General features: G+C 42.5%; 1 protein-coding gene across 1 annotated transcript; it reads right to left on the bottom strand.

Annotated features, from left to right (window-relative positions):
- Positions 1-4,399: 4,399 nt before the first annotated feature.
- Positions 4,400-7,922, bottom strand: BSX (brain specific homeobox). Its single transcript, XM_077840037.1, has 3 exons — positions 7,661-7,922; positions 5,060-5,256; positions 4,400-4,648 (listed from the first exon to the last, which is right to left on the bottom strand). The coding sequence occupies exons 1-3, from the start codon at positions 7,920-7,922 to the stop codon at positions 4,400-4,402; spliced, it is 708 nt and encodes a 235-aa protein (XP_077696163.1).
- Between the last annotated feature and the right edge of the window lie 15,325 nt (positions 7,923-23,247).

Here is a 23,247-nt window from a genome sequence, read left to right as displayed (position 1 = left end):
GCTTTAAAGGCCCAGTAAACCCCATTACAGTGGCCAAGCTATAATTGGGGTTGTCGCTGTACTAGAAGCCATTCTTGGTTTGTAAATTTCTCTGGGAATGGACTGTTTCCGCCATGTGTTATACGGCACCATGATCACTGTTGGGGCTCAAATAAATATACATAATACCTCATATTTTTGCCCTCCTCAGTATCATCTTGGTACCCGCACACTACAAGGAAAGACTAGCCATGCAGACTTCTCCTTGGAGTCAATGGAAGCTGCAGGAGCTTTTCACCTTTGTCAATCAGATTAGGGGGCTTGGAGATTTGTGTGGCACGAAGGAGAATATTACTAGGTTTGATTTTTGCCATGCTGGTTATATTTAGTCTGTGGACCTGCAGTAGCAGCTGGCTTTCCTTTTCATTTGATTGCATTTATTTATTTATTTGCAAAGGGGCTCAGGGTCGAGGAAAGATAAGGGTATTTTGTAAATCAGCGATGTAGTTTAAGGGTGACATGCACGCCTGGGCAAAGAGACAGCACGAGAGCTAGACATTGCTTGAATCCAGTTTACACCCTATTTTGGGTGCCTTCAACGTTCATGGACCTTGTTCTTGGATGCATTTCTTCCCTAGGTGACACACTTCTGGAGAGTGAGATAATGTCGGAGGAAGACTGGGACCAAATTATTACTATACACTCAAGGGAAGAAGACTATCTAGCCTCAACTTGCTCCAAAGGGGACTGGCTGCACAACTCTGGTCATGCAACTTCATTTGCATTACAGCCCTGTGCATTGTTTTGAGATTATACCCTTGGGTTCCCTATTATTTTTTGTGGCACATTCTAGACCTTTCTGTATGAAGGACCAAATTCTGGCATGTGCAGAAAAGTGGTTCTCAGTAGGTGGACCGTTGCCTACTCCAAGCCAAGCCCCCTACTTAAACAAAACAACAGCTGCTCCCCTTGCCCTCTGCAAGAGGAGCCATGGAGGGACATGATGAGGTGGAGCCTAGGGGTGTTTTTTGCATGTTTGTGTGCACACATCTACTGCCTATGCTCACACCCAGAAATTATTCCTGCTGTAGGTAAGAATCATCTGCATATAGTGGTAGGGGCTGCTGCCTGCAAGCATACAGGCTCACACAGACTCAGCTATTGCCGTACAGCTGTGCACTCTCTTTGGAGGCATTTGCCTTGATGATCTTGAAAGTGGTAACAGAGCACATGATCGTCCCTGCACTGTTTATTCAAAATGGGGTGTCTAGCAATGCCAGTCCAAGGGTGGGGTGAGTAACATCACACTCTTCTTAAAGAGGAATAGACATTTTGCAAATGGCCAGTATAAATGTAATTCTTAATCCAATGGTGCTCTCCACTTCTGTAGTCCCTGCAATTTCTTCTGTGCTTCCTGTCGCATTTCCCATAATAATCCACCCTGCCCTTTTTCCTGCCATGCACTCTGCATGTACTCTCCACATAAGAGCATTTACTACATGCCTTTGTTTCCAAAAACTGGGAAAAGATCATTAGGAAGCATAATAATGTGCCTTTTCTGTTCACACAGGAGCAAAAGCAATTCTCACTGCAAGTGACAGAACCATACCCACAAATGTGAAGAATTCTGATTTTTTAATGTCACTCAGAGTAATGTACATTTTAGATGATCCCTTGTGTGTATTTACTTCTGAATTCTCTCTTTTTTCTCTATTTCATAAAATTATTTGTGCTAAATCATGGTACTCAAAAACCATGAATATCTTAGTCTGAATAAAGAACACTGTGACTTTAAGAACTGCTGCAAACAAAGACATTAGTATATGCTTTCTTTTTACTGATGACATCGGTTGTGAAATCTGGTCTCTATAATACTCTTGTATACAATATTTGTTGGGAGTTAATGTTATCATTAAAAATGGTAATCAGAATCTTAACATTAAAACATTATCGTATAGCTCCTTGTTAGTATTAATTTTAGAAACTAGTCTGTATGCTGTGGCTGTTTTACTCACACTTTTATTAAATGTTGATGAAAGACATACCAACTAAAAAAACACTTCCACAGCCTACAAGATACAAATATAACATAAGAAAACTATCAAATTAAATATCAAATGCACAAAAATAACAAATTAAATGTATTGTCCTTCCTAGTGCTTTGGTTTAGATATTGCCAGAGTCAGTGATCATGGATATATAATAAAGGCTTTCATCTAGCTGATATCTCATTGTATTGACACTATTCAATGACTTTTGTTATAGCTAGAATGGATTTCAAGAGTGATTTTCTAAAGAACAATTATATATTCTTGGAATGTTGGTGGGTCTTACCCTTTGAACTATAATCTTTAAGGAGCTGCATACTTTAGCAGCAAAATATTGTGATTGAAAGTCATTAAAGAAAAGAGTTTTCTCTGAAGTGTTTGTAAACAGTCCAAAAACACACATTCATTATCGGGAAGTTTTTCAGGTGTGATCTTTATTATTTCTAATTATACTGCAAACCCACAAAGGGGAAGGAAACATACAAGTTTAAATAAGTCATATTTTGCTGATGAATATGGGGCACTTTTTAAATTTTTGCAACAAAACTGCATGTCCTACAGTCCAAAAACCAGAAGTGCTAAGGACACCCAACAACCAAATCAACTCTTAATAAAAAATAAATAAATTAAAAACAATTACAAAAAACCCTAAAGAGAGACTGAAATGGAATTTGGAGTGTTTGCACAGACTTGGTTTAAAATAGAACACCGAAGAAGACATCAGAAATCAATCTTTCCTTATGGTTCTTCGAACAAAAGCTTGTATTCAATATCAAATGTCTGTCAACAAGAATTGTGCCTTTCCTTCTTGTCGGTACTTTATACCAGGAAATGTTTTGTTTAGCTGGAAATTCAAGATATTTCACTGTAATGTAAATAAATAAAAAGCAAGCCTGAGGCATCATTGAAGACTCTTATATACAACTCTGCAACGCAGAGATGGATTTGCAGTGTTATAGCTGGATATGTTTCAGGCTGTCAGCCGAAGGTGTAGATTTAAAACCGCTGGACAGTTGCGAACTGCGGTATGGTGGAATTCATACATCAGGCACTCCCAATGAAACATGAGTCAGACTTTAAACTAGTTTATGAACATACTCCGTTAAAAACAAACGTATTCTAAAACTGATTCACATCAGGAAACGATTCATAAATCATACTTTGGATGGAGGTAAGCTGTTAAAAATATACAAGATCAATTTTACTAAACAAATTCGATTCATTTTTTTCTGAATGTCTTAAGAAAAATCAAGTTTATTAGCAATGCTTTTTCCCCCTTTACAAGCTCGGAATTATATACAATGTATTTTTCTTACCTGCCTCTTTGGAGAAACTTTATGCAATTTAGTGTTTAAATATATGCATTCGCTGGAGTGTGTCTGATTTTAGATGGGTTTCAGAGTAGATTTTAGATGGTAATTTACAATAATATTAAGGGAAATTGTCTGGATACACCATTCATTGTCATTGCTTTGTGACTAAGCGAGCTTCTGTCTCACTGGAGTCGACGTATCCCTGATTTTTAACTCTCAACACCAGCGTACTAAAATAATATACCGGATATAAGTTTGATGTTAAACTAGGGAAAGCTTTGCCTACGGATAAATGTTATCCATGCATTTCGAACGAGACCGGAAAATTGGAATATAGGGAGGTGATTTTGCTATCTTTTTATTCAGTTTTCAAAGCAAATGTCAAATTTGTACTTGGCTTTGAACGAAATTAGAAGTACCTGCTATTTATACAACATGTTTGCGGGACACACAAACTATCTGCCAAATAACAGAAGGCTGGTTATACTTTGGTCCACATTAGAGAATGTGATCGTGTTTAAAAACACGTCCAAAACTATCGAGTTTAGCCGTGACTAGCTGACTTTGTTGTCCTTGTCTACGCTGAGAGGCTCGTGTTAGCTAGCTATCTCGGTTGTTTTTAAGTCGTGCTTAAACACGATCAACCTCCCATACTTAGTTGTGCTAGCTCAAAGGGACTCAAAAGTCGACAGAAGTTAACAAGCGTGAGCTGAATTAGAAATAACCAAGCCGGGCAGATTCTACCCGCAACCAATGATATAAACCGGACTGCTCGCTCTATAATTATGTTTACATCGAATCCGATGTGTTTCTTTCCCAGACTGTCCAAACAGATCCGTTCAAACGTGACCTTAAAATATTCTCTGGCTCCAGCACTAGCCTGGTCTATTGGGGACTGCTGGGGCCTGGGACAAGCTTTTAAAGCGACGGGTCAGACACACCTGCCTTGGTTATTGGGCCGAGGAGGCATGGCTCTTAGCACTCCGCAGGCAAACCCAGAAGATCAGGTGCCTCCAGTCACCCGGGCCCTTCGCCTTGTGGGGAGGGGAAAGAGCATGTCTATATCAGATGCGGGGTGGCGCAAATGTCCCCATCCTCAACGATGTCCACCTCATCTTCGTTCTCCTCCAGCAGGAACGCGGGTTGCTGGCTGGCCTTGCGGAGGTCCGAGCTGGCTTTGTCGGTCAGTTCAGGCTCGCTGGAGCCCTGCTCCAGGCACTCCTCCCCGCTGGGGTTCTTTGGGTCGTCTTGGGTTTTCCTCAGTTGCTTTTTGTGCTTCATTCTTCTGTTCTGGAACCACGTTTTTACCTGTGAGAGAAAGGGGAGGAACAATTTCGCGTGTGCCCCAGCTCCCCAGGGGGCACCTTCTCCCCAGCGCATGGCATGAGCACGCATGGCGGTAGCATGCGCCCCAGCTTCACACGTGGTAACTCCACCCCGTGCCTGGCATGTCATTTCCATGCTGCCCGGCCTCAGACTGAGGCCCCTCATCCCAGGATGTCCCCTCGGAACACAGCTGGAGGGCACCACGGGGGTGGCAGCTGCTGCCTGCTTCCCCGCGGGCCTCTCCCCAGCTCCTTAGGCCACTGCAGGGAACCGGGAGGTCGAGGAGACGCCTGGGGCTGGGGCGCAGAGCCGGGGGCAAGCCCCAGTGTCCCTTCCCGGGTGGGGGTCTCTCCATCCCCCGGGTGTTGCACGGGAACCTCCGTGGCTGGGTACCTGCGTCTCGGAGAGGCTGAGGGCGGCGGCCAGCTCCACGCGCTCCGGGGTGGAGAGGTACCGCTGCATCTCGAACCTCTTCTCCAGGCCGGAGAGCTGCGAGTCGGAGAAGACGGTGCGGGCCTTGCGGCGGCGGCAATGCTTGCCGGGCAGCTCGGCGTGCGGGTGGTGCTGGAAGAGGGCGGGCACGGGCATGCCTGCAGCGGGGGGCACAGGGGAGAGAGGCCGTGGGACGGGGCGGGGACCGAGGCTGGAGAGCCGGGGTCCTCTCCCCCTTCCCCAGCCCAGCCTGGAGGGAAAGGAGCTCCCCACCCCCTGCCCTTCCCCACCCACCTGGTGTGGACAGTGCACGCTGCAGGGTGAGGGCTGGGAGCGCCGCGGCCGCTGCCCCGCACCGCGCAGCCTCCTGCGTGTGGCCCGGGAGGAGTCCCTGGGGTGGCAGAGCCCGCACCTAGGTGAGTCAACGTGGCTCGTCTCCCCAGGGGCCAGGCGACTCCCGAATCCACCCTACATTCTGTTCGCACCGGTTTCTTCTTGGGGTGAGGGGCACAGTCTGTCCCAGGCTGGCATCTCCCTGCCGCGCACAAAGAATGCACCAGGAGGCGGCTTGGAATTTGGCACAGTTGTTCTCCTGGGCAGCCCTTTGGCATTAACTCATTCCACAGACATAGCTCAGCCGGAGAAATGTTAAGTAGAACGTGTGTGTGTGTATTCTTTTTACACACACACACACACCAGTGAAAGATTTTTTTTTAAAGTAAGCTGACATGAACACGGTGGGTATTTACAAATTGTGCAACAAGTGGAATTTTGGTCTGGTTGCAATTCCGGGGTCTAGAATAAAGACAATTATTACTTAAACAATATTATATATACACCCACCTGTGTAGAAATGTACTCGAATTATACAAACATAAATGCACACATAAAACGTGAGTGTATGTAATATATAATTACACAAACGTGTGTAATTGTGTGTATATACACCCATAAACACACACAGAATAATTTTAAACATATACACACAGTTACACAAACATGGGCACACTCATTTTGGGTGTGTAATTGTATATTACACACATACAAACACAGAGACGTGTGTGTGTAATCAGATTACACGAGTGTATTAGGTGTGTCTATTTCTTTAACCTGTGAATTTAATCCTCCCCCGCCCTTATTTTAGAAAACCAGCGCAGGATGATATGTTGAGGTATAGATCTATGAAACCCATCGCTTTGCAACACTATATCACGAGGGTCGGTTCTCTCTCTGCCCTCCTCACTCTCCCCACCCCATGTATAACAGTGGGAAAGCAACATACTCAAACTCGATTAAAAAGAAAAGAGTAGCGGGCTGATTTCCGAGGTGGGGAGGATTCGCACACCGGATTTAGTTTCTCTGTATCTCTATTCCGAACCCGACACGCGTTTCCGTTCAAATTATTTCTATTGATGGTAGCGAATAATAAATCCAGCCCTCGCTTTTCATTTGATCATGAGATTTCTTTGTGATTTATTCATCAGCCGCTCTGTTAAATACTTCGAAGGGTCCACTTTCTTTTACAGCCAAAGGTAAGGGTGTTTATTTTATTTTATTAGACAATTGGTTCCGTTTGTTCTCCCTAGTCTCTGTAATTCTGTACTGGATTGATCTTCTTGCTCTGCGCACAGTTTAATCGGGCACATTTTTGAAAATCGAAATTCACTACCAGCTTCCTAGGAGGCACAGACAAATATTTACCACCTGTGCCGCGAAGATCGGAAGGAAGGGACTCACTGATTGACTGGATGCGGGAAAGGACAGTCGGAACACAAATTAACTTTTTTTAAAAGCCAGACAATCTTTTCGCGTACGAAGCCGAAGAAGTCAGGAATTTTACCCCAGACAGCTACGCAGATAAATTCCTCTGAACTTTTTGGTACTAAATAGTAAGTGATCGGATGCATTGATCGGAAATAAAAAATCATTTTTAGTAACTTGGAAATCGAGGTTGTGGAGCTTCCCTCCCGCCCCCCCATAGGAACGAAACTAACAGAGTTTCCGCTCTTTTGAAGATGCATGCTCTAAAAGTAGGTCAGTGATGGATACACAGACCTGTGAATGCAGCTTCGATAGGATTTCTGCTGGCTTATTGTTTAGAGCACAGAACATTTGGACCCTAAGAAAAGATTCTCTCGAAAAGTGAGTAAGCAAACTGTGATTTCTGTTCAGAGAGAGGGAGGTTAGACACCAGTCTCTGACAGCAGGAGAAGAAATGCGACACGCACGTTATCTTTGCTGTGGTATTCAATAGACCCCTGCATGCACAAGCACCGGCTAAATCCGCTGGCGCCGTTGATCCAGGCCACGGAATAAAATAAACTAGTGGAGTCTGATTGTTATTATAATGATTCCCCCAACCTGTAGCATCGGCAGGCGTGTAAAATCTGCCTTGATGTATAACAGGTGCCATTCCTTGAAGGATGGAGCGTGTCCCTTGCTAGGAGATGAAATCCCCCAGGTCTGCAGTGCTGGGCTGTAAGACTGGGTTCGCCTGCCAGCACAGTACCCCCTCCTTCTAAGGCCGAGACAAACACAGGGCGAATGGGGCACCCAACTTACCCGAGGCGGTTAAGAAGTACGGGTGGTGATGCTCCGGCTTGTGGAGCGCATGGTGCGGATGGGGCGCCAGGAGGGTGGGGGTGGGCATCAGAGGGTACCCATAGTCCAGGAGAGGAACCCTGGAGGCTAAGGGGCTGGAGAAGTGCTCCGGCGGGACCTCTCTCAAGGACTTGGGCTTGTGGAGCAAAATGTCTTCGATGAAGAAGGAGGTCGGCCTTGGCGCGGAGACGGGGTGCGCGGGCGCGGTAAAGTGGAGGTCCATGTCCCCAGCCGGAGGGGACCGCGCTGGAGGAAGGGGCTGCGCGAGGGGGGGATGGCCTCCGATTCCAGCCCCGCCGGCTGAAGACCCGCAGATCGCAAGCGCCAGAAGAGAAGATCAAGGTGGCTCCGGGCGGCTTGGAGGAGATTTGTGGAGAGAGGGGGCTCTGCCGCGAGCCAATCGCGCACCAGCAGGGCGGAGGGAAAAGGGTTTTTCATTTCCCAGTGTCACCCAAATTAATGGAGAGGTTGAAAGGAAGGGGGCGCTGGCCAAGGTCCTGAATCGGTCCATTAAAGGGCCGTTAACAAGGCTGGTGCGAGGCCATGGGGGATAGTTAGTTATGCAAGAAGGGGGCATGGAAAACGTGCTCCGAGCTGATGGAGATTCTGAAGCAGACCGAGCCCCAGGATCCCAACCACAGAGAGAGGGGGTCCCCTTCAAACATGTAGATGCTTCAGGGTCAGACAAATGTCTGCAGCCCGCCAGCACTGGCTTATTGAATATAGGCAGGCACTTTCCCCTGGATCTGCATCCCTATGCGGGTGCAGATGCAACAGGAGGGATATGCTTGAGCATACAGCGCCTAACACATGCTGCCATGAGCCCAGATGGGGGCTTCTGACCCCCGCCTCAATACAAACCAACACTCGGGTTGTTCCAAATGGAAAGAAAAGGGCCAGATCCTCAGCTCTGGTGTAAGCCGGAGTTAACTTTAAAGGGTTGCTTGGGGTCAACGGAGCGACATTCATGTACCGCCAGGGAGGAGCGAGCGCAAGAAGCTGAGTAGAAGGAATATTTCCACGTGTAGATGCTTTAGTTTATGTCAAAGCAACAAGTCTTCATTCTGCGTGAATGACTTTTTAGAGCTGGTTGAAATGTTTCCACATTTCAACATTTGACTCAAAGGGGACAAAATAATTTTTGGTGGCCTTGCCCGTCATTTTTGCTGCGCTTTTCCAACCACTTCTACTTATATTTTACTTTTCCAGCGTTGTCCGTGTTCCTCCGATACCATTTCCTATCTACAGCCGCATCCCTGCCATTCCCAGCTATTATCCCATTGCGTGGTTTGTTCCAATTTTCCCCCCTTCTGTTTGCCTTTTTTTTTTTCTAATCTGTAGTATTCATTTCTCCGGAGTCAATTTGCTAAAATTAGGGTGATACACCACATCATAGCCGAGATAATTTGGGCTCGCATCTCGGAAAATTGCTCTAATTATTGATGTTAAACTCAGGGAAATGAGAAGAAGGCACTTCGCCTTCATCTCCTGATTTTCAGCTCTAATTTGTTGAAATCGAGTTGTCATCACAATTCCAATCACTAGTGTTAATAGTAAAAGTGTTTTAATAGAGCCAGAATTCTCGCAGCCCATGCTATTAGATAATTAGGGGAAAGATGTTAGGAAGGCGAGTGCTAATCCTCGGGCACAGGGACTGCATTTCCAGCGGGGCCAGCAGGTAGAACAAATTAATTACCAGAATCAATTAGCCCTCAAAGTATAGTTCTCCAGGAAGTGTGAGCCATGTCTTCCATATGTATGAGCTGGTAAATGGCAAATAGATGGAGAAACCTTTGAAAGAATAGAAATGGCAAGCATGTTTTAATGAACCTGGAACTGGAGCACAGGAGTTTCCCAATGTTACTTTTACATGCACGTGTAGCGAGGCCTCATGCAGAAACACCATCCGCTTGATTCTAATTGTATCTTTCAGAGAGAGAGCCAGAATGTTGACTTTAGTTTTTAAACAGACAGTTTTAAATGACATGTTATGCCTCCTGCATTGCTTTGGTTTATTTTGGGCCAAATCTTGCACTCCTTTATCAAACTCTATTTACAAATATAAACATTCTATTTCGATAGATAGATTAGATTAGATTAGATTAGATCCACCCAACACTTATTTTGACATATTTATTATGTCAAGGTTCCTTCCCCACTCTGAACGCTAGGGTACAGATGTGGGGACCTGCATGAAAACCTCCTAAGCTTATCTTTACCAGCTTAGGTTAAAACTGCCCCAAGGTACAAACTATTTTACCCTTTGCCCTTGGACTTCCACTGCCACCGCCAAACGTTTATCTGGGTTTATTTATTAGGAAAGCGTTCTTTGGAAACCTCTTTATACGCACACAAACACACACAAACAAGTAGTCTAACTAGACATGGAAGAGAACACAACCACGCACGTAGTGTATGTGCATATAACATATACACACAAATATTATAAGAATGTGTGCACATAACATGCCAACATCACATACACACATTTATAGACATAATAAAAAGCTGTCCAAGCAAGGGTTCTTGTATTTAAAAGCATAAATAAATAATAAACTCTGTCCGGGTATGTGCGTGTTTGCCTCGTTTGTGGCGATATTTGTTTAGCTGTTGGGATACACCTATCTCTGATTACATAGAGGTCCGGGTTACTTTAGCGTACACTTTTTCTATTCCGGTCACCAGAAATTGGCTCTGGTAAGTTTCTCTTAGCCCTTTCTGAGCAGGATTCTTCTCTTCCCCAGAAAGAATCTGCTCTGGGATCCTCCCATGAAAGGCCAATTTCTGCATCAACTCAGGATTTTGGACGGCGCTTTAAAAACACAACAAGCTAACAACTTTCTCTTAGGAGCAAATGGGAAAGCAAATGAATTAATAGTGATGAAACGGGTCTAATGCCCAACTTGTTAATGGAGGCAGCGCAGCCAGGGAGACGTAAGCTGCTTGACTAGCCATTTCATCAAATGAAATTACTTCTTGGGGAGTGCTTGCGCGCCTGCTTTAGCCATCAGCGATATTTCTTTTTAAAGAAGATTCAAAGATTAAAGAAATGTTACTTCTGCCAGCCGGGGCTGCAGCCCCAGGACTAAATCAACAGCTTAATAGTAATGTCAGATAGCTGGTTCCATTCAGCGCATGAAACATTCGCTCCCCCCTTATTTAAAAGACAAAATGGGGGTAGAGTCGTGGGGGGGGAGTAGTGATGCAATTTATTAATTTAGCCTCTGGAAGATTGCAAAGAAAAACTCTTATTACCCAGAGCAGCCAAGGAGCGGAATAAACTGCAGTAATTCAATGGCTATGCAAAGGTTGGAAAATAAAGTTAAGGGAAGGCGAAGACCCCCCCCCCCCGTAGCATTTTTCAAGAGCGTATAAGGAAGTTGCTTTCTTAAATTAAGCATTTTACCTTGCTTTTTTTGGCGTCAAAAGTGGGGCACTGGACGCTTTCCTGCTACAAATTGAGATTTTGGGGCAGCTAGAAGTGTTTTCCATTTGAACCCAGCACTACTGTCCGGAGGGAAAGATGGGCTCTAAACGGGGTCTCTGCTTCTTGCTGTCCAAGATGCAGTGCATATGCTTCCGATTTGTTTTACCCTGTAGTCCACAGGTCTGGACTCCCCTCCACTCTAGAGGTTATTCCCTAGAATCTGACTGCCACCGCTCGGTGAAATTTTTTTCCCCCATCTCTCTTCTCCCTCGGTCCTTTCCTCCTTTCGACCCATCTTTAAAGCTCATCTCTTTTCCCTTTCCTCTCTAAGCTCTGCACGGCGGAACGTTCCTCTATGTAGAAACTAACAAATTCTAAGCCACAAAATAATTATATGGTCCTGCAGGTTTTCTGACCCTGGAAAAGTACGTACAGGGGAGGCAGCTTGATTGCAAGTTAAACATCCACCGCTAAGAGTCGGACGGCACCTGAAGATGCGAATCAACACACATTCATAACTTCTGTCTGGTCCCTCTTTCCCTTATGTCCTAGCTTGTCCTAGAGCCAGAGGAACTAAGGACCTCTCACTGCCTGCTCTCGCTGTTCATCCAAGGAGCGCTGGGTGTGACCAGCGGTTTTCTTACACGCAAGAGGCAGTTTGGGTCTATAAAGAGATGTCTCCTGCCACCCACTGTGCCCAATCCCGCCTTGGGGTGAGGTTTCCCCCATCGCATTTCATGTGATGTTTTGCAACAAACTACGCAAAGCCTTGGGAGAGCCGAGGCTTTGCGTTACTGCTTGGTACCTATGTTTCACTGGAATGCGGCTATACAAAAAGAGAGGGAAGATGATGGCATATGACAGAGAACCAGCCCTTCCACCATGCTTCCAAAGGAAACCGATTTCCTCTGCAGTTTTGAAAAACATCTTCTTGAGGAGACCTCAGATGCGAACTGACAAATAAACCCTCCATGGCATCTAATAGGGCCTGCGGTTCATAACCCTTCCTGTTCTGTGCTCACGGTCTGTGAAGGACTTGAATTAAATCTGAATGAGGGAAAGGTATGCAAGCTTGCCAGAAAAAGCAGATTAAAGATTGCTATGAGGACCCGATCTTTTCTGTAGGCAAAAAATATACTGCCGGATCAGGCCCATAAAAGCAGAGTTGTCTTATTTTATGCCTCCTCTGGGTTTGATTTTTTAGAGGCGCTGAAAGCCTGTTGGAGTTGTGACAGGGCTCAGCACTTCTGAGGACTCAGATTATATGGGGTGATCGATATTTTCTCTTAGAGCTACCCTGCCCCTCTCTTCCACATTGGAGAAGGCTGAAAATCCCTTTCCAAATGAACAGATCATCTCAGCCTGCCACTTTCAATGTCTGTATGTCTTCAAAATATGATTATCACAGGACTTGAGACACCTTTCAGACTACTGCAGAGCTGAGTTTTGGCCTTTTTCAGCCAATAAAATGAAGCAATTTCTGCAGCACTAAAGGGTTTAAACCCAGAGACTTTTGTTATAATTATATATGTTTATATATGGAGCCAGTTGGAAGCTGCAGCCATTTCTTGCACAGATTTAATAGCAGAAAACATTCCCTCTGTCAGTGATTGGTGTAGGCCTTGCAATGAGAAGAAGTGTAATTCATATTTGGAAATGCAAGTGGTTCTGTGCACCACAAGGCAGCTGCATTTCTGCTCTTAAAGATAAGGGACTCTTCCTTTCCAGAGATTAGAAATATAATTGTGATTTAAAATATTGGGCCAGGTTCATCGCTGGTATAAGTACATTGACTGTACTGGGTTGATTTTAGTAGGATTACATCAGGGATGTATTTGGCTGATTTCTGTATAATTCCACATATAGACACTTATCTACCTCTGTATTGTGCAGGAATGGGGAAGGTAGCCTCAGATGCAAGTCCCTCCTTGCCTTTAAATAATTAATACACTCAAAAATGAAGGGTAAAATGAATAGCAAACCTCACTTCCCGAGGTGTACCTTAACTCAATATTACAAAGACCCAGACACAACCCTAATTGCAGAAGATGTCTAAAGGGCATCAACCCTCGTTCAGCTGAGGTAGCAACGTATGTAACAAGCAGAGACTTTTTACACAAATCATGGTTTAAATAGTGGATGTTCCTCTGTTGTGCTCCTATCAGAATAGTTTTTTTTTTTTATTTCAGTCTCAGAAGACACAGGCAACAGCAGTGAGGAACCCCTTGCATTTCTTTCGAGTAGTTAAGAATTTGAAGTTTAATTTGTACCCTTTAACTTTGCGTTCAAACTTCCACTGGCTTTGAAGCCTTTTCCAGCTGTTAACACCCTCGATCCCCCCCTCCTAAGAAGCCTCATCCTGTGTTCCTTTCACGCCCCAAATCCCTATCCGCTTCAATGGGAGTTTGGGGTACACAAGGGAAGTAGGATTGGGTCCCGGAGCTGAGTCTGAAAGAAACATGGATGGGGTTTAGCTTCCCAGAGTTGATGGGGCTCTGCTCCCTGTTGGGTTCTTAGGCACTAAGATAGTCCAAATACTAATGACCCTAAGCTATAGAGAGGGTCAGTTCTCAGCTGGGGTACATCAGTGTTGTTCCAATCAAGCCACTCTACTTCAGGTCAATGGAGACTAATTAGCCCAATTATTTTTAGGACTATATTTGGGGGTTACAGTGAGGTTTTCATGCCCATGCTAGGACAAATTAAGCCAGTCTAGGGTCCTAGGTACATCTCGCATTGTCCCTCCCAATGCCACACATTGCAGGTTCAGGCATGCATCAACATGTTTTGGGGCTTTTTGCACCTGTGGGGGCTAGATATTTTTTTTAAATGAAGGCAGAGTTTCTGATTTCATCATGCATCTTCAGGAGCTGAGGTCTTAGGCATGTGTTTATATTATCTGTGCATTCATCCAACCCTGTGCCCATATTCAGACCTTTGCTTCTACACTGAAATTTTGCCCCATACTCCACCTTTGGTTGAGTATCCTGGATGCTTCCTGTTTATGTGGTTTGGTTTGGTTTTGAAATGAAAATGTTAATCGGGGAAAGGGGGTGGGGGGTAAAGCTCAGCTCTTCCCAAGAAAATGCAAACCTTGGCAATTAGCTAAAATCCGGTCTCCAAGGTTTGGTTTTTCAGCTGGGTCCCTTGGCCACATTCCCCATTCCAGCACCCAACAGGATCATTTGATTTTTGAAAGTGTCTGAAATTGGGCAGCTTAGATGGTTCCTTGGAACCTGTTTTTCAATTAGTTTCCTTCTTCATCTGGTTACATACTAATTCTTCTTCTAAAGCATGGCCTGCACATGGGCATTACTCACACCCTTGAGACCTAGGTCATGATTTCATCTAACACCATCTGTACTTTGGGCTCCTGGTTAATCCCTTACTCTTATATAAATGTATGCTCACTGCTGTGGTCATTGCTTTGCTGTTGTCTAAGCACCTTAACATTTATTCATTTTCTTTTATTCCAGTAGTGGAACAGTCATCTGTAACTCTCAACATTTTTATCCATTTTTTTTGGTTTATTAATCAGGCCTTCCCTCATTTCTCTACGTTGACAATGTATGCACCTTTTAGAGCCTTGCTTTTAGCCTTCATGGCTGGATAAACCTCCTTCTCCCTTTCTTTTTCATTCCACTTTTGTTTGACTTATATAGGATTCCAATGTTCTTTTGTGCTTTTTCTCTGCTTTGTCATATACCTTCTGCAGCTCCAGGGCCCTCCTGGAAACCTCCTGTGGCAATTTTGCTTAGCGAATGCTTTGAATACAAAGACCGTGCTCCTGATCTCACTTACCCCAGTGTAAATCAGCTAAAAATCATTGGGATGCATCAGGTTTTAAATGAGGGACACATTCTAATTCTCCTTAAAAAAATTTTCTGACTTTCTTTCTACTGCTTAAAATCTGTCATTATGAAAACTTTAAAAAAATAAAAACCACATCATTCATAAATGTGAAGATCACCTAGTCTGACTTCCTGAATAACCCAAGCCAGAGAATTCCACCTATTCCTGTACCAAATACATACACAAAGATTTTTAAAAATGAATACTCTGAGTTTACATATAACTTTTTATCTAAAGATATGAAACTGCTTTACCAATAAGAGTGAATATTATCATCCTCCATTTTATAGAGGAGAAAACTAAGCTACTGAAGGTTGAAATGAATTGCCTGAGTTACCTAGAAGTCATTGGAAGAGCTGGGAATAGAGCACCGGTTTTCCTGACTCCTAGTTCTATGCTATAACCATTGGACAACACTGCCTTTAAATAATACCGAACAGTGGCTCTCAACCTTTCCAGACCTCTGTACCCCTTTCAGGAGTCTGCTTTGTCTTGCATAACCTCTAGTTTCATCTCACTTAAAAACTACTTGCTTACAAAATCAGACATCAAAATACAAAAGCGTCACAGCACGCTGCTACTGAACATTTGCTTACTTTCTAATTTTTACTATATAGTTATCAAATAAATCAATGGGAATACAAATATTGGACTTACATTTCAGTGTATAGTATATAGAGCAGTATAAGCAAGTCATTTACTGTAGGAAATTTTAGTTTGTCCTGACTCTGCCAGTGCTTTTTCTGTAGCCTGTTGTAAAACTAGGTCAATATCTCGATGAGTTGATGTACCCCCTGGAAGACTTCTGAGTACCCCCAGGGGTAGGTGTACCCCTGGTTGAGAGCCACTGATACAGAAAGCATGCATGTGTGTAGGGGTGGAAGATAAAGCAGCTTCCCTTTGGAGTATTTCCAGCATGCCACCACATTAAATATCCCCAAGGTTTCCAGCAAACACTATTGTACTGTGAGTAGTCCCATTGAAATGAATGTAACTATTTATGGCAGGAAGCGGACACAACCTAGCATGTGTTTGTAGGCTTGAACCCTAATTTAGTCTCACTGTTTCCTTGTACTCTGCTGTTGGTCGGTCTGCATCCATCTGTTGCCTCTTGTCTTTAACTGTGAGCTCTTTGTGGCGGGGAGAGTCTTTTGGTTCTGTGTTTGTACAGCATCTAGCACAGTAGGGTCCTGGTCCATGGCTAAGGCTCATAGGTGCAACAATAATACAAACAATAACAACCTTTAGTTAAACAGGCAGGGAGGCAACCAGTCTCAGTGTGCAAGCTCAGTTTTTCTGCTCTACAGTTTAAATGTACCATCTCTTATATCATCTTCATGATTATATAATTACCTTACACCTTAGTCCATCCCGTGCTTCGCTGCACATTGGGCTACCCACATTTGCCATCCTTGCCTGTCAACTGCCCTTCACTCCAAATCTTCCCATTTCATGTGGAGGTGCTTGATGTCATTCTGAACTGCTTGCTTCCATGTTATTTGCAATCTTCCTCTCTGCTTGCATTTTTTGGTTTCCATTCAGGGACCGTATTTGGTTACATGTTCTTTTTCCATCCTCAGCACATGTCCCAGCCACTGATGTCTTCTTTTATAGATTATTTGTGAGAGGGTACCTTGTTGAGTAATTTTTCTGACTTCTTCATTCGTCTTCCTATCTCTCTATGTTATTCCCTATATTCTTCTCAGACATTTGTGATGAAGAGCATCCAGCGTTTGCGTCTCTTTCTCAGTAAGTTGCCCTGTCTCGCTGCTATATGTTGCGATGGCGATAACAATTGCTTTGTACACGTTCAGTTTTGTCTTGAGGGAGATGTTTTTGAGTTGCCAGATGTTTTTAAGTCTTCCAAATGCAGCGATGGCCTTCCTGATTTTTCTTCTTATTTCCTCTGAACTAGTATCATATTGGCTGATGATACTTCCAAGGTACATAAAACTGTCCACCTTCTCCAGTTTCTCTTCTTCAATTTTGATTTCTGTCCCTATAGTCCCCATTAACATGACTTTACATTTCTTTGCATTGTATATAATACATACGTTCAAATACCACCTATTAGATACCATTCTGTAAATGTGTATGCTCATTGAGTGTAGGACTCAAACTGATACGGTCTTAGATATAAATTTGTATGGCAAATCATTTTTGGCAAATCATTAAACTTTTTTCTTTCATGTCTGCTTCAACCAGACTGTAAAACTAGTTGGACCTAGTTTACCAAAAAGATAACCTTTTTGATGATCAAAGGGAGAGATTGGTTCCATTACTTGCATTAGTCCGAGTTGTCAGTACCATGGCCTTCAGAATAAAAGGGAGAAATGTATTTTAGCAAGATCTGAGCAACACACTTTACTCATAACTTTTTTGTATTATATTGCTTCTTGACTGTTTCAGCTTACTCTGTATCTGGGCACTTTATTTTAAGCACTCCAGAAGTGGACGACAAGCCGAGGGGAAATGTAGAATGTATCTGACATCAAGAAATGCCTCTTCAGATAAGGCTTTTCTACTGGAAATTATGTTTGGAAATGGCATTTTGAATATTGCCAAAGATGAGGTATTCAAATGGGGAAGTGATGTAAGATAATGTCCTCTAACATTAAAAAACAGTCTGTGATCTTGGCAGATATCCTTATATTAAAAACTATGACTATTTTAGTATTCTAGGAATTCTAAACAAATAATGATGTTATCATAAACCAATAGGGTAAAATTTACATGATTTCCCCACACATTAAAAATCAAACAACCCCAAATTATTGATCATAGAAATATTGGTTCATTCTGGCTGTTTTTCATAGTGCCAATTCCCTTTTTAATTTACTGTGGGACACCCAAAAAGGACATAATTTGCCCTTATAATTTTAGGGCTTGATCCAAAGTGAATAGAAAGACTGCCACTCACTTTGGATTAAGCCCTATATATGAAGGAACGTGGTCTAAAGTTTGAAGCAAGGGATAGGAATCAAGTTCTTTGTTGATGTTGCATATGAGGGTCAGTATCTGTTAGCTAGAACAGCAGATGGAAAGAACTCCTTGGTTCTATTCCCAATTCTACCACTCACATGTTGTATGGTCTTGGGGGCAGCCATCCAGCGCAACACTTTTCGGAAGTGGCCTCTGATTTTGGGTTAAGATCTGTGCACTTTCTTCATGTAAAACTTCCTTTGACTTCAGTGAGTAAATTAGGGAGCAAGACTATTAAGGTTTAATCCACAAGAAGGTGGTGGTGGTTATATTTTCTCTCAGCAGTAAGTGAACCCTGAGCTAAACCCAATTGTCTTAAGAAGTGGATGCACCTCATAACATGGAAATGAATCTGGTGCTTCCATCCAGCCATATATCATATGTAGCAAGAACTGTAGAGCATGCAGCGGTGATGTCGTACCTTAAGCTGTGTAAATGGGAAGGTGTGGAAACAGCCAGAAAATGTTAATTACCCATTTACCACTACCTTATTAAAATTTTCCCCCTTCCTCCCACAGCAGTGTTTGGCTACTATGTTGATCTATATACCAAAAAGAGAACAATAAAAAATCATTTTCAAAGATTTTTATAAAGGGACAACAATTTATTATTTAATTATGGTAGCATCCAGAGGTCCCAGATCAGAGCCCAAGTATGCTAGGCACTGTATATGCATATAATCAACAAGAGTAAAGCTTGGACACTAATTAAAGACACTTCAGATATCTATAGCATGCAACAGAAATGGCGATGGGGTAAGTGGGAAGTAAAGGTTACCAGAACTCCTTCTTATATCGACTTTTATTTTGTCTATTTGAGTTGAATACACATTTCTTTTCTCCAGCTCAAGACTTTGCTTGGAAAGTTCACCTATCCAGCTCACAAAGAACTTGTACATATGGAAGAAAATCATGATGCCTAATTATGGTGAAAGAGACCCTATAAACAAATTAGATACATGGCAAAGTCCTATAGAATTAATAAGAATGACAGAGTAGGGTTCTATAAAAATTAGTTTTATTTTATATAAAAAAAAATCACTCAAACACCTACAAAATGTAATGAAAGAATTATATATTTTCTGCAAGTTTTTTTTTTTTAACTCCTAGGTAAATTTTACTATTTAGTCCTTACCTCCCTGCTATAGAATTCTATACATTGGCTTAACAAATTCTATAAGAAGGAAATTCCTCTCTATAAAATTCTATAGGTTTTTCCCATTCAGGAGAACTCTTGTAAAAGACACGTGCATAATATACTGAACTAATAGGTTTTGGGGGTTTTTTTAGAGAAAGGAAATACTACAGGAAACCTGCCTATAATAAAAGCATATAAGGGCTCCCAAAACATCAGACATCTGGATGAATTTGATTGTGGGTTTGTTTTTTTTTAAACTTTCTACTTACTTGGTATGTGTTAAGCATTAATTATATATTTTCCTATTCTATAAATAGATTATCCATGCAGTTTACAGTGTTAAATGTTATAATTATCCTACTGTTACAGTAGGATGCTAAATTACAATGAACACACCTATGATCTCCCAAATCCTGCTCCCATTTGCTCTTGACTTCATTGGGGACCAGGTTTGCCTCTGTATCCATCTTTGCAAATGAGTTTGCTCTGCTTTTTTACATGAAAATTACCTATAAAAATCACATAGGTCTGGAGCCATAAGTATCCATGCAGGAAAACCGCAGGAAAATAATAAGAAACATATCAGAACCAATGGCTTGAAAGAGCTTTAGATATTTTAGAATTTTCATAGCCATGTACATTTTTAACTGGGTCTTTATTTTAAAAAAGGATATTTTCTTTGTGTCCAATTGAGATCAGCCTGTGTTCCATAATAAATAAGCTGAGAATGGAGGATTTTCCCGTTTATGTCCGCTTGTAAATGTAATTTCCCTCCCCCACACACACATTAAATTCATTTAGCCTAGTGCATTTTTAATAGACATTATTCATCTATTACCTTAATGAGCTTGTGTTGAAAGCATATTGTCTACCAATTTTAACAAAAGCATCCTAATGTTGTTGTAGCTTTTTTTTCTTTCCCCTTCCAAGGCAACTGTCTGGATGAGGAAAGAAAAAACTATAGAGACAGATAAGGTTTTTATTCTGTGTCACAACACTACATTAAGAATAAAACCTTCCACTTAAACACTTAAATGAAAACATCGAGAAACTAATTTACCATTTGTAACTACATGATTTAAGTAGAAGCAGCTTTAATTTTCTTCCCATTTTCCACATATTCAATGTGAGCCCACATTAGATTTCACTGGCTCAAATCACAACACTTAAAGCCACTTTCATTTTCTTTTTGATTAAATAATTGAAATTCCTGTCACTCCCTGCACTTTACTAGCGCACAAATTTTATATATAAAGATAAATTCTCCTTCTTTCTCCCCTCCCTGGCTGTGTCTGTTTTTGACTTAATCTTAAAAGCCAGCAAGGTTTAGTTTATTGATGGTTCCATAAAATGGATCAGTACTCCATTCACCTATTTCGTGGAATTATACTGCACCCATTAAGTGATTGTTTGGAGGAATTATGGAAACCCATCTTCTCTAATTTAGCTGTCATCATTCTAGGGTTATTGCTATCTAATAATACTAAAAGGACAGGAAGCCTTGTGAGCCATTTCCTCTCTCCCACATATACATCCATTAAGGCCCAAAGCCTTGATTTTTATTTAAGTATTTGTTTCAATTAGGGTAACAAGTTTTATTAATGTTCCCTAATAAGTTACTCTGGCAAAATTCTAGACACTTTACATTAGAGTCAGTGAATGGCATGGTCAATAAGAAACATCAATTTGCACTTCCTGTAACGAACAGTTGAACTCTAATGCTACTTGTAGCTTAAAGGAGAAATACCTGAAAGAATCATCCATTATGTTTGTTTCTAAAACAGCTTGCAGGTAAGATGGTTGCAAAAACATTTCATTCTATTGTGCATATCACACTAAAGAGCAGGAAATTTAGGACGCTTTAAAATGTGCCCTAAAGCCCACTAGCTGATGAGCAGATTGAACAGGTTGCTTGTATTTCTCTGGCCTGCCGATTGTTTTCAAATCTCAACTAAAAGATTAATTTTTTTCCTCTCGTCTCAACCTCATTATGGAACCTGATGCTAGAGAGGAGCTGATTACTAACCAGATGGGAAGGATGGTCTTGTGGTTAAGATGCTCGACTAAGGCTCAGGAGCTCTGAGATCAGTTCCCAGCTCTACCATCGACTCCTTTGAGGATCGGGGCCTAAATGATGTAGGAGCATCACAGGACTCATCCCTAAGAACTGAAGTGACTTGAAAAGATCCTACACCTAGTTCAGTGGCAGATGAGCAAAACGTAAGAGGCTCCTCCATAGGATCAACATGGTTCATTTCAGAAGCCAAAGGCTCACTTAGCGGGCGTAACTCCAGTGACCCCAACAGTGTCGTGTCCTCTGAACTGGCGGTGAATTTGCCCCAGTGCAAGCCTTCTGTCCCGCCAATGGCCATGATCAAGAGTTGGATCTTGGAAGCTGTTAGGATAAAGATATTCAGGCCTGTCTGCAAAGGCCTGTACTTTAAGAATTTAGGTGTATTCTTATCACTTGGCTAGTTCCAGAGGTATAAAAGAAAGAATCAAAATCACTGTCTGCTGGTGTAAGGGCCTTCTCTCACTGTGACAGTCTGAGGCCCTGTGCTTAGGCTCAGGCCTTTGGCTAAGCAGCAGAGGCAGCCATAAGCTGGGAAGCGACCGGTCACCTCCTCACATTCCAAACCAGTCACATTGAAATAAGGTGCTATTGGGCTGTTAGGCACTAGCAGGACAGGATTGTATTCCTATCACCTCCAGAGAAAGGGAAGTGCCTAGAAGATGTAAAAGGAAACTTAGTTTGATAGCATCCTGTCTGGCAAGAACTCACTTATCAATAGCTGGGATGTGAAATCCTCACTTCTGTATTGTCTTGTCATTATAGTTCCCACTTTGCTATTGTTTGTCTGTGTAATCTCTCTGGTTCTGTGATTGTTCCTGTCTGCTGTATAATTAATTTTGCTGGGTGTAAACTAATTAAGGTGGTGGGATATAACTGGTTACATAATCATGTTACAATATGTTAGGATTGGTTAGTTAAATTTCAGGAAAATGATTGGTTAAGGTATAGCTAAGCAGAACTCAAGTTTTACTATATAATCTGTAGTCAATGAGGAAGTGAGTGGGTGTGGGTGGCTGGGTGGGAGAGATGGGAACAGGGAATGAGGGTGCAGAAATTGGAATCATGTTTTGCTAAAGGGGGAAATGGGAACAGGGAATGGGAGTAAGGAAGTTGGAATCATGTTTGGCTAAGGGCAGGAATGGGAACAGGGACACAGGTGTAAGGCTCTGTGGTGTCAGAGCTGGGAAGGAGGATACTAAAGAAGGAAACTGGAATCATGCTTGCTGGAAGTTCACCCCAATAAACATCGAATTGTTTGCACTGTTGGACTTCGGGTATTGTTGCTCTCTGTTCATGCGAGAAGGACCAGGGAAGTAAGTGGGTGAAGGAATAAGCCCCCTAACAGAAGCCACCAGCATTGCATAAGAACAGCTTTATTGAACCTACACACATATGAAAACTATGACTACACATTCTTATGGTTATATTAACTATTTACATATACACATATGTACAGATCTCTTTTACACAACACTCTCATAACAGGCACAACCAACCAAGCTTTGCATGCACCAGAGTTTATTTCACAACAGGAGACATCATACTTCTATTAGTGATCACGGATACAACAAATTGTGTGGCATAGGCAGGGTTCCAACAAAATAACACCTTGCACATCTGTAAACACCTTCCCATTAAATACCTTAAATAACATCACAAAGGTGAACAAGGCCTCTTTCACAACCATTCTGTGAGGTAGGTATTGGACACTTATAGATAGTGAACAGAGGCACAGAGAGGTTACATTACTTGCCCGAAGTCACACAGTCAGCCATAAAACCAGTGTCCAAATCCCCAGTTCATTGCTGTAACCACAAGCAAACTTTCCCTACAGACTATGTTGGTCACCTCTGTTTCACCCATTTGAAGACCCACGGAAGTAATTATAGAGGAGATAGAAACTTGCAGGATCCAGAGTTTGGGCCCATGTATTTTCCCTAACCAACAAACAAGCATACACTGTGTTTGCCTTCCATAGCCACCTTGTCACAGTGCTGCTGCCAGCTCTCCCGGGCCATGGGAGTGCAGTGCACAAACCTTTAAGACATCATCCATGTCAACAGCTACCATGTAGGA

The sequence above is a fragment of the Eretmochelys imbricata genome, chromosome 22 (assembly GCF_965152235.1).
Source record: "Eretmochelys imbricata isolate rEreImb1 chromosome 22, rEreImb1.hap1, whole genome shotgun sequence".
In the NCBI taxonomy this organism is placed as follows: Eukaryota; Metazoa; Chordata; order Testudines; family Cheloniidae; genus Eretmochelys; species Eretmochelys imbricata.
This window is presented reverse-complemented; position numbering and strand designations above follow the sequence as displayed.

Coding starts and splice junctions, on each gene's coding strand:
- BSX (XM_077840037.1), bottom strand. CDS start 7,922: ATGGACCTCCACTTTACCGCGCCCGCGCACCCCGTCTCCGCGCCAAGG. Junction 5,257..7,660: donor GTACTTCTTAACCGCCTCGG/GTAAGTTGGGTG, acceptor CCCCCGCTGCAG/GCATGCCCGTGCCCGCCCTC. Junction 4,649..5,059: donor TCAGCCTCTCCGAGACGCAG/GTACCCAGCCAC, acceptor TTTCTCTCACAG/GTAAAAACGTGGTTCCAGAA.